This window comes from Coptis chinensis, chromosome 3 (genome assembly GCF_015680905.1).
Source record: "Coptis chinensis isolate HL-2020 chromosome 3, ASM1568090v1, whole genome shotgun sequence".
In the NCBI taxonomy this organism is placed as follows: domain Eukaryota; kingdom Viridiplantae; phylum Streptophyta; class Magnoliopsida; order Ranunculales; family Ranunculaceae; genus Coptis; species Coptis chinensis.
This window is the reverse complement of record NC_141458.1, coordinates 100,351,362-100,363,753: the sequence shown is the minus strand read 5'-3', so window position 1 is coordinate 100,363,753 and position 12,392 is coordinate 100,351,362. Positions and strand designations below refer to the sequence as shown.

The 12,392-nt window shown below is 36.0% G+C and overlaps 1 protein-coding gene across 1 annotated transcript; it reads left to right on the top strand.

Moving 5' to 3' along the window:
• Window positions 1-1,822: 1,822 nt before the first annotated feature.
• On the top strand, window positions 1,823-9,831 carry LOC147512141 (glycine dehydrogenase (decarboxylating), mitochondrial). Its single transcript, XM_086595101.1, has 15 exons — window positions 1,823-3,173; window positions 3,280-3,525; window positions 3,609-3,686; window positions 3,777-3,877; window positions 3,964-4,159; window positions 4,292-4,417; window positions 4,529-4,714; window positions 5,521-5,634; window positions 6,746-6,898; window positions 8,192-8,380; window positions 8,553-8,630; window positions 8,705-8,830; window positions 8,938-9,036; window positions 9,176-9,293; window positions 9,457-9,831. Exons 1-15 carry the CDS (start codon window positions 1,974-1,976, stop codon window positions 9,549-9,551), a joined length of 3,105 nt encoding a protein of 1,034 aa, XP_086451227.1. The 5' UTR covers window positions 1,823-1,973; the 3' UTR covers window positions 9,552-9,831.
• Window positions 9,832-12,392: the final 2,561 nt, after the last annotated feature.

Below are 12,392 nucleotides of genomic sequence, written 5' to 3'. Positions count from 1 at the left end.
TTTAAGTAGTCATTTGCACTCTGCCTGTTTTGAATTGGCAGCTCTGCTTTGATTGCTTCTGCACCAATAAGAAATCCCTTTGAATCTCTTAGTACAAACCCATAGGTAGCAATCGAACAAGTTTTGTAAAGCTTGCATCCACATTAAGCGTAAAACAATATATGTAATGTGGTGTCCAATTGATATAAGTTGACTCCTGTTGAACATGCAAGTTAGTATCATCTTTTTCTCCTTCAAAAAAATTATTAAACTAAATATTTAGTTTAAATAAACAAGGTTTCCTTCTTTTATGATATACATCACATCTTTCTAACCAGATTGCCCATTAAATAAATAAACATAATTTATTTCATTTTTTTTTTTTTTTTTTCTATTAGCCAGTGTTTTGGTGGATTGAACCACATATCAATCCATAAAGTAACCTGCAAATGCTCAAAATGAGTTAATGTGAACTGCCAAGGAGTAGCATACCATAGAGACTGTGCGAAAGAACAGCTCAAAAGCAAGTGATGTATGGTTTCAACATTCAAACCACATAGAAGACAAGTTTTATCAGGAACACAAATGATTTGGGCCAGATGGCCTCTAGTTGGGATCATATTGTTATAATACTTCCACGCAAATATGACAGCTTTAGGTTGGTTATCATTTTGCCAGAAACAAAGATCTGTTCTGTTTGGAGCCAAGAGAGATTGATCACTAAGAACATGATACATAAATTTTACATTACGTTCACATTTCCTAGTATTATTCCACTTAAGAATATATTGTAAATGTTTTTTAGATAGAAATATATTATGTATATGCTTGCTAGTATTAGTGTCAAAAAACTGATTAAAGATAATATCCACTTTCCAAGTTTGAAGCAAAAACTTTTTCTTCATGTATGCCTGGGATCAATGCCGACTCGTCCATAAGGCAAGTTAGGCGATTGGTTAAAGCCTTGAGTGAAAAAAGGCCTCAAATTTCCACAAAAATCATACTATGCCCAACATAAAATTCCTACTAAATAGGCAATAAATTTTACTAAAAGATTTTTGGATACTAAAAAACATAATACATATCCCATACAAGTCTCCTAATAAAAGATAATAACTCTCCTTCTCTTATGTTAAAAAGAATTTCCGAAAATACCTCAAATTTCAAATGGTTAAATTTTCAATTTTCCATCTCTATACTATAAGTCTAATCAGACCTATGAGAAACAAATTAATCAAAATAAGCATAAATTTCAATCCTATTAGGCAAAGAAAGCTTGTTTTGTAACATAGAATTGCAAACAAAAAATAAGTAACTAACTTAAAATGTAAAAAATTGGTTTGGAAAAAGGCCTCAAGGTCTAAGTTTCGATTAAGGCCTCACCGAAGCTAGGGCCGTGGCTAGGATCCAAGAATCTTTCTAGATATCAATAATCAAACCTAAGCCTATTTTCCATTTTCCAAATAGAGTTAACCATAATATACTTAATATATTTTTGATAACCATAATTACCAATAATTAAGCATTCTACTTCACATCTACAATGGAGTATGAACTGAATTTTTTTTAAGGTGAGAGCTGCCTTGAACAGTTCGAGAATCTCGTAGTTAGTTATTTAAAAAAGCTGGACGTCTTCTTGGCGAAAAGCATAACAGAAAGTTGTTGAAGTCAAAAGCCCAACAGTTAAGGGCACGTTGAACAATACCCTGAATTAAAAAAGGAGCTGATCTCAAAAAAAAAAAAAAGAGCGCGCCAATGGATTAAACAAAACGAAACTGAGACCACCGAAATTCCATCCAATTCCCATCCTCTCTTCACCTACTAAATATGATTCACTGAAAACCCTTCCACAAAATCTCAATATTGGGAGACATCACATTTGCCACGTCACTCCCTCTCTCACCAACCACTCAAATAGACACAAATACCCAATCCCTCACCCCTCTCCTCAAATCTCATTCCCCCTTTCTCCCAAAAACAAAAACAAAAAAAAAATGGAACGGGCTCGCCGACTCGCGAACCGGTCCATTATCAAACGACTCATTTCCGAGTCAAAACGATCCCACAACTCACCCGCATCAAGATACGTCTCATTACTCGCCCCATCAATAATCCCAACATCATCCAGAAGAAACGAGTTGTTTGGATCCGATCATTATTATCCAACTCAGTACCGATCCATAACACTTGAATCATTGCAGCCAAGTGACACCTTTCCACGTAGACATAACTCAGCCACACCAGATGACCAGAAGAATATGTCTGAAATGTGTGGATTTTCATCAATTGATTCATTAATAGATGCAACTGTACCCAAATCTATTCGTATTGAATCAATGAAGTTTTCGAAATTTGATTCCGGATTGACTGAGAGTCAAATGATATCACACATGCAAGAATTGGCAGGAAAGAATAAAGTGTTCAAGTCATTTATAGGAATGGGATATTATAACACTTCTGTACCAGCTGTTATTTTGAGGAATATAATGGAAAACCCCGGTTGGTATACTCAGTATACGCCTTACCAAGCTGAGATATCGCAAGGTAGACTTGAATCTTTACTTAATTATCAGACCATGATTTCTGATTTAACTGGTTTGCCAATGTCCAATGCAAGTTTACTTGATGAAGGAACTGCGGCTGCGGAAGCTATGGCTATGTGTAATAATATATTGAAAGGTAAAAAGAAGACGTTTATTATTGCCAGTAATTGCCACCCGCAGACTATTGATGTGTGTAAGACTAGAGCCGATGGGTTTGATTTGAAAGTAGTTGTCAAGGATTTGAAAGATTTTGATTATAAGGGGAATGATGTTTGTGGGGTTTTAGTTCAGTATCCGGGGACGGAAGGGGAGGTTTTGGATTACGGGGAGTTTATTAAGACTGCTCATGCTAATGGGGTTAAGGTTGTTATGGCATCGGATCTTTTGGCTTTGACTTTGTTGAAGCCTCCTGGTGAGTTTGGTGCCGATATTGTTGTTGGTTCCGCACAGAGGTTTGGTGTTCCGATGGGATATGGTGGTCCTCATGCTGCGTTTCTGGCTACGTCTCAGGAGTATAAGAGGATGATGCCTGGAAGAATTATTGGTGTTAGTGTTGATTCTTTCGGTAAGCCTGCTTTGCGTATGGCAATGCAGACGAGAGAGCAGCATATTCGTAGAGACAAAGCTACCAGCAATATCTGCACTGCTCAGGTCTGAGAGTAATAGTACAGTCTTCTTTTTTAGTAGAATTATATGGTATTAGATCTGTTATGTCTTGTGTGTTTATCGAAGGAAATTGTTGTGTTCATGTGTCTAGGCATTGCTTGCAAACATGGCTGCTATGTATGCTGTGTATCATGGACCTGAAGGCCTTAAAACCATCTCTCAAAGAGTCCATGGTCTTGCTGCAACTTTTGCACTTGGACTGAAGAAACTCGGGACGGTGGATGTCCAAGGCCTTCCTTTCTTTGATACTGTAAAGGTCAAGTGTGCTGATGCACATGCAATTGCTGATGCTGCTTGGAAGAGCGAGATGAATCTCCGCATTGTGGATTCAAAAACTGTAAGTGTGATTTAGATCCGTATCATTGATTGATAAAATTGATATGAAGTGTAAGCTCTCATGCAGTTTCAGTGGTATTTCAGGTCACGGTGTCCTTTGATGAGACTACAACTTTGGAGGATGTGGATAAGCTTTTCAAAGTGTTTGCTTCTGGGAAACCTGTGAGCATCAATCTATCTATAGGACAATTGATTGATGAAATTAAACATTAACTGGTCTATAATATCAATTCGTTTTTCTGAAATACTCAGGTCAACTTCAGTGCTGAATCTCTTGCTCCTGAGGTTCAGACTGCAATCCCAGATGGGCTTGTAAGAGAGAGTCCATATCTGACCCATCCAGTCTTCAACACGTAAGACTCTCCTCACTTTGCCAAGCTCTATGTATCTGCATATTTGTGCTTTATGAGACACTCTGACTGTTATTATACCGTATCAGATACCATACAGAGCATGAGCTACTTAGATACCTTAACCGCTTGCAAGCGAAAGATCTCTCACTATGCCACAGCATGATTCCCCTGGGATCATGTACAATGAAATTGAATGCCACAGCTGAGATGATACCAGTGACATGGCCTAGTTTTGCAGATATGCACCCATTCGCTCCTACAGAACAAGCTCAAGGTTACCAGGTATCAATAATTCTTCTTCTTTGTGGAACTTGTGACAACCAAAAGTATGCATGTGTTTGTGCATTCTATGTTTTGCCTTCGTGAGCTAGTGTTGGCCGGCAGTTTTGATTTATGTAGTTCTTATTCTCTTAGGAAATGTTTGAAGACCTTGGTGACTTGTTGTGCACAATAACCGGATTCGACTCCTTTTCATTGCAACCCAATGCTGGTGCTGCTGGTGAATATGCTGGCCTGATGGTTATTCGTGCATACCATATGGTAGGTTGCATGATTTATTATGAGAATTTCTGTCTCATACATCGACAAACTTTTCTTTCCAAGGTTTACATTCCAATGACTATATGATTCATTCGGTGCATGAAATCTTAGTCAAGAGGAGATCATCATCGCAATGTTTGCATCATACCAGTATCTGCACATGGAACCAATCCGGCAAGTGCAGCTATGTGTGGAATGAAAATTGTTGCTGTTGGAACTGATGCGAAGGGAAACATCAACATTGAAGAGCTTAAGAATGCTGCAGTAAAACACAAGGACAACCTATCTGCTCTTATGGTATGATTATATTGCATCTTGTGTACCTTGATGAATGTTTTAGAGAGTATTAGAACTTAAAACTGTTTCCATTTCTTTCTTGATATAATTTGTTTTAATTAGACTGGGGACCGGCCAGTGAATAAATGATTAGATGGCTTATATAGCACCATATTGACTTATATAGACCGGGGATATCATAGGCACAGGAAGTCTCTCTAATTATTTCCATTGTAACAAACCAAATCCATTCAATTCGGGTGCAGCTTAGAGATCTTGATGGGACCTTTAGAATGGGCAATATTTTATTTTATGTTTTCAAAAAATTTGTGGTTTAAGTTGTTGAATAAGGAATCCAATTTGTGCACTCAAAGTCATGACTTCACTATGGATAATGAGAGGAAGGTGGATCTCCTTCGGTAGCCTGATTCAAGATTGGGGGGTTGTCATCTTGGGTCTTACTTAGTTGGGGTTGTTTAGTTTCTTTCCTTGTTGTTATTTTATTTTATTTTTTTAAACCTTTTATCTGTTATTTCTTTTGTCTTTTGTGTATATGTTGAGTTTCTCTCTCACCCTTTGTAACCTTTGATCAATGAATAAGATACTTGTTATCAAAAAAAGAATAGATAAGAAGTCATGGCGTCACTGATCTTGAGGCAGAGAGAAAAGGGAGGTGTGGGCAGTTGGAATAGTCTAGTTATGCATGACGATCATGCATTGCATGCAATCTCCAAATGGCATTCTGATAGACTAGAGTCATGCACATTATAAATTATAGACATGTATGCACAAACCTTAACAAAAAGTTGAACTATTCGAATCACCAGGTAACATATCCGTCAACTCATGGAGTCTATGAGGAAGGTATTGATGAGATATGCAAGATAATTCATGACAATGGGGGTCAAGTTTATATGGATGGGGCTAACATGAATGCTCAGGTTTGTTTCTTTCTCGTTCAATATGTCCATAGTATGTCATTTGTGGAATTTATAAGTTTTATGCTTATCTTAATTTAAGCACGTATAGAAGTGAAAATTTAAATACAGCTCTAACGAGAGGAAAGGTGCGTATTCACAATTTCTGAGTTGGATCAGTTCCTATGTTATTTTGGTCTTGTATTCCTTTAGTTTTGACCTTGTCTCTGATCTGCTACTTCGGTCTAAGAATTTTGTGTACCCTAATTTACCAACAGTGAGGCCCAGAATAGCTGTTTCCTATGAAAATGTCATTTTCAATGGATTGGTTTCATGATCACATGCCAATAAAGCAATAAAGGAGTGTACTTTGACTTGAACCATCTATCTTAAATTTTATGGGCAAACGTCCTATTATCTCTCCTTTATATGGACTATGAAGAAGGTGGCAATCGGCCAATTAAGTTAAAAGGTACCAAGTATGACCTTCTGCTGTTCCGATTTGCTTGTTTTGAGCATGATGACTGACTTGACTTCCGGAATTTCCTAATGAGTGAAGAGTTTGGTTCAAGCACACAACAAAAACACTAGAAAAAGGTTGTCATTCTTGTCAAGGAACCATTAGTTGGTTTTGTGTCCTGATTTCAAAGTCAAACCAACTTATTGATTGTTTCTTGATTGTGTCATTTTTTGTAGTTTTACTTAATTTACTACGTTTTCCTAAAGGTTAATAATTGTTATGCTCTGTGCCTTAATCATCCATTCAAGTTGAAGAATAAAATCAAACTTGAAATTTCGTATTATGTATATTCTGAGTTTGGTACGATAGCTTTGCTTTTTGCGAGCTACCATGGACCTCACTCTCTGATGGACACAACTGCTTTGGGTATCTAAAAGGAAATTTTCTTTTTTGAACTCTCAATCACAAAAATATTTGCTGTCCAAGTCATGTACAAATATTCTGTCCAGAAATTTATCAGCTTAGAGTTTAGCATTAGTTGGTGCATATGGTATAACCTTCTATTGCCATTGCGTAGAGTCAGTAGATCTTCTAAGGAAAAGTTACTGCTTTTAAAGGTCCATGTTCTTTTCCTGTTTATGATTTACTGAAAAGAGAAATCTTCTTTCACTACAGGTTGGTCTGACAAGCCCAGGTTGGATTGGAGCCGATGTGTGCCATCTCAATCTCCACAAGACGTTTTGTATCCCACATGGTGGAGGTGGTCCCGGCATGGGTCCCATTGGTGTGAAGAAACACTTGGCACCTTTTCTGCCATCACACCCTGTGGTAAGAAAATTTTCTTCCATGACAATAAAAGTTTGAAATGATGATTTCAGACAACATTGTGGCACCCCTAGAAGCTGTTATTTTCGAAAATACCAAGCCATAATGATCCTGAAAAACCAATTTTGCAAATTGCAACATTTTATAAGACTTTGTAATTTCGGCACCCAATTAAATGACAAATATTGTGATATTGCTTGAAGTTTCATGGCATTTTTTACTACGATGACAATTGTTTCCTGTTATCAAGTAACTGCAAGTCTACCACCTTTATACTGCTGATGTTGAGAGGGGATGCAATTTGTTGTGTTGATATGTTTAATTCCCACATGGGATGTTTAAAGCCGTGCATTGTAGTATAAAAGTTTCTGGGACTCTCCACTCATCAACAATTGGTTTTGAGTTGGATGCACCTAAAGTTTAAGATACCCAACCGTGTTTAGATGTTTAGTATATGCACAGATGGGATTTTAAATCCATGCAGTGTAGTATAAGGTCTTGGACCTCTCCAGTCTCCATTCATCACTAATTGGTTTTGAGTTGGGTGCTCCTAAAGTTTAAGAGGTTGTATATTTGTATGTAAGCTTGGTTTTGGAGAAAGGAAAAATGAGAAACTGATTTCAAGTTAGTCTCCATGTTTTGTCTTTCTAAACGCACTAATCTATGCAGTCAAAAGCAGGGTCTATGCTCACCCCTTAGGCGCCAACTCCTAGCTTTTGCGACTTTAACTGCATAGTTCTAATTAAGGTGTTACTTGATAGTTTTCTTAATTTTGTTAACTTCGGTTTGAATTATTGTTTTCAAGTTGGACATAAAGTTCTAACTAGAGGTGAGTCTTGGACAATAAAGTTAACCAATATTAGATTTAGTTAACTTAAAGTTGTGTCCTAGTAATGGTAGGTTTGATTTTGTTCTGTGTAGCACTTCTCTCCCTATTTATATAGAGAAGGTTCATATAATAGATATCTTAGAAAAATTTGATGCTTTCTGCCACAACAAAGCTAAGTTTGTGGTTAATACTAAGGGCTAGCCTGAGGTTGCTGGAATTCTAAAGCCTAGAAACTTCCTGGTTCTTTGGGACATTACTCACGATGGCAATAGAAGATATCCTACTCATTTATCAATTGCATCATTTTTTAGCTCTGGTTTTGAGTGTGTTATTATAAGATGCATGCATTTATATCCAGATCTAAATTTCCTTAACTGCAGCGCATCTTTCTTTGTGTCTGCAAATCAAACTGCACTAATCTTTTTTTGTTTCCGGTTACTGACTATTCTAACTGTTAACTTCTGAAGGTAGCTACTGGTGGTATACCAGCCCCTGATAAGGCCCAGCCGCTTGGTACCATTTCTGCTGCACCTTGGGGTTCTGCACTTATTTTGCCCATTTCCTACACATACATAGCGATGATGGGATCCAAGGGTCTGACAGATGCATCAAAGATAGCCATACTGAACGCAAATTACATGGCAAAACGTTTGGAGGTTCTCATTTCTAACATTCTCTGCATATGATTTTAGAATTACAACTTTAAGAAAACAATCTATCAGCAACTGTGTGGCACCTATGTGGAAAGATATTGGTTGTTTTCCATAAGGTACAATGGTACATGCATTCATTTTTGTTATTTTCTCATTTGCTCTTTGGGTTTTACAGAGCCATTATCCCGTTCTTTTCCGTGGTGTCAATGGTACAGTCGCTCATGAATTTATTATTGACTTGAGAGGCTTTAAGGTACAGTGAAGAGTTTACTGCCTTTTATAAACCTTTATGTTTTTGCAGCTAATGTACTTGGATTATTGTTGTAGAATACTGCTGGCATAGAACCTGAAGATGTTGCCAAACGTCTTATGGATTATGGATTTCATGGACCTACAATGTCATGGCCAGTGCCTGGCACACTTATGATTGAACCCACAGAAAGTGAAAGCAAAGTAAGCATTTAAGACCCGCCCCATCCTCCTCCTCCTCGCCCACTCTTTCCTCATCTTTTCCTTTCATTTCTCTTAATATAGTCTTAAGAATCTTAATTGTATTGCAGGACGAGTTAGACAGGTTTTGTGATGCTCTTATATCCATTAGAGAAGAAATTGCACAGATTGAAAGTGGTAAAGCTGATGTCCACAATAACGTACTGAAGGTAAAGTCAGTTCATAAACTGTTCAGTAGATTCTTTGAATTTGTCTTAAACGTGCTAGCATGAAATTCTGAGTTTCCATAGAGATCAAGAAATATATTGAATTTCTATATTGAGGGAGTTTAACTAAGAACATGTGCAGGGAGCACCTCATCCACCATCTGTGCTCATGGGGGACAAGTGGACAAAACCGTACTCACGAGAATATGCAGCCTTCCCTGCTCCCTGGCTTCGAGTTTCCAAGTTCTGGCCTACTACAGGTATACATCAGTCCCAATGCCTCACTTCTATGATTTTATTAGAGGCGGTTTTATTTATTTTTCCATGTTTGCCTTGCTCCATGTCTCCATTTCTTGTTTCTGTGTTTCTTTAGAATTATAATTTCTTGCTGTTAATGAATTTTCATATCTTGCTGTAAAACAGGACGTGTGGACAACGTGTATGGTGACCGTAACCTCACCTGTACTCTTCTCCCAGTATCACAGATGGCTGAAGAACAAGCTGCTGCCACTGCTTAATCTTTAGCTTGCACACTGCTTTCTGGGGAACTTCTCATTTGTGATTCCCATTTCTTATCAATTGTATATAGAACCATCCATAAAGATGCACTCCTACAGCTGTTTACTCTTGTTTTAATATATTATTATTTGGATAGTTACTTTAGTTGCTGACTGCAACTAAGGTGCTGTAATTCATGCCAATTTCTCTGTCTTTAGGGGAGGTACTGCATACTACTTGTGTGCAACTCTGGTGCTGTAATTCATGCAAATTCAATGGCACATACACCCTAGTACTGTATACCACTTGTTTTTTTTTTTTTGGTAACCGTATACCACTTGTTTGTACCATCAGAAAGGTACGTGTTGGAGATTATATCACTGAAACAGGTCAAATGAATGTAGCAATTAATTTTTTTTTTTTAAATGGGAAAAGTCCAATCGGAAAGATGAAGAAAAGAAAAAGGGAAAGTATTTTGAAAATGTTCATTATGATTCAAAGATACTTGCAGTCTTGCACTACAAGTATAGGTGTACAATGACTGTGTTATGAATGTAAATCAATGGAAAATAAAATAAATCCCACAAACAAAATGGATTTCAATAAGGGGTAGATGCATTAGTGGTGCAATTTAACTAATTCATTTCCATGTCTAGATTGTACAGCAGTCCATCTCATTAAACAAACTTTTCAAGCGTAGCTGGATTCGAAAAAGGAATTTGATGGCGTTTCGTAAACTTATTAGTTATTACATGCTTAAAATTAAATGAAAATAATGGGAAATTGCAAATGGAAGTATAAAGCTGATGCCAGATTCAGAAAATGAAATAATAATAAACTAAAGGGGAGTCCATTATCCATGCACAGCCATTTGTTTTGATCTCGCTGATTATTTTAGCAAATTGCATTAAAAAGAATAGGATGAGGTGGAGTTAGAAGTTGGAACCAAATGGAAGTACAGAAGATGCTAATTGTACATATGTACTACAGTATACAAAGAATGTATTTTCCCCGAGGGAATGAGAATATCGGATTCGGATATGTACTACAGTCTACAATAACTTGTGTCTTTTTCGTGTTGAATACTTAAACAGGAAATAATAAATAGGATTTTTGCTTTATTTTCTTTTTGTCATTTTTATTTGTTGGTCAATAGGCAGAAAGTAATGTGGAAGATATATGCAAGTTGGGACCAAGAACTGACAATCTGACATACATGGCGGGGATTGGCGGCACTGTGGAAGCATCTGCATATATTCATATATTTCGTGATTTCGAACGAAATTTTGGAATTCCGTTTGAAATGTTGGTTTTTAAAAAAATTGGAATTCCAAATATAGAATCGAAATATTTGAAATTCTGAAATCATATGAAATTCCAAATATAATAGGGGTCGAAATTTAATGAATTTTGGTTTTTGAATTTATCAGAATTCCGAAATTCCGAACTATGCATATATATTAAACCCTACTTTCCATTTTCTAGGGGGGAAAAGATGAAATGATATTTCTCTACTGCAGGCTGCAAGCAAACATCCTTGCACACGAATTATACCGAGTATCAATTTGTTAACACCCATCATAAATAAAACATGACATGAGTCATGACTCATGAGACCAATTTTCATCCATCAGTAGTCCAAATCCTTGTTAGCAATTATGCAAATTGAATTTTTGAAGGGTAAAACGTATAATACTTCCGAAAGTTTGAAAGATTTGCAATAATTCGCGATTTTTTGTCTCGAAACGAATAATATGGAAAAATTCGGCTAAAAATAAAATAAAATTAAAATTCTATTGTGTTTTTATTATTTTTTATGTACTCTATGTCTTCACTCTTATATTTTTAGTGATAAATTAATCCAAAAATTTTGTTTTTATACTTTTTGGGCAATATTAAAATTATCATGTCACGGTGTGTATGTATTTTGAAATTTGATCGTTAATCTCTACACTATATGATAGCCGGGTTTCTAGGAACCACATTTCTCAACCGAACAGTGTATTTATAATATCTCAATTTTAAGATTTTAGAACCACCTCCCTACGTTTATTTAAATTACATCTCTCATATTTATTAATTACAATTGGCTCCTTGATCTCTATTAAAATTGAACCACCTCCTTCTTCAATAATTTTAGAATAGTCTTCTTAATTTAAAAGCTAAAATTTATGTATAGAATTGTATATCTTTCCTATTTTTTGAAAATTGTTTCTCTTTTCTTAGTGAGAGATTCACAAAAAATTGTTTCTCTTTAGTTTTTTTAACAATTTTCATTTTAGTTCTTTACAACTTGGCGAACTGATGTGTAGCACAGGATACATGCTAGTTTCAATCAAATAACAAATAAATGAAGGTACCTATGTGGACCATTCAATTAGTTTCAGTGTTTTTGTAGCTAAATTGTTTAGATATGTTTGTTATGTTGTAAAAAATGACAACTATTATTAATATTTATTAACATAATATCACGGTTTTTTTTATTTCTAAATTTTTACAACCAAACATTTAAAATATGTATTAATTAAACACCACATAATTACGTATTGCGAATTTTTTATCAGAATTATTTTCGGACCGAATTTTTACCGTATCCCGAATTTTTTATCAGAATTATTTTCGGACCGAATTTTTACCGTATCCCGAATTGCTAACAAGGATCCAAATTTGGAATGCTTTTAGACTATCACAGTCCCAATCTAACTTAAAGTTACCCCACACAGTCACACACTCATCCTCACTCACGAAATGGATAAATTTAGTATAAGATACGAAATCTAAACTTTCTACTTTTGAATGCTTGAGAAGGACAAGCATTGGATATATGAAAGATTGAAAAACAGAGGTAACGTCAATCTCAC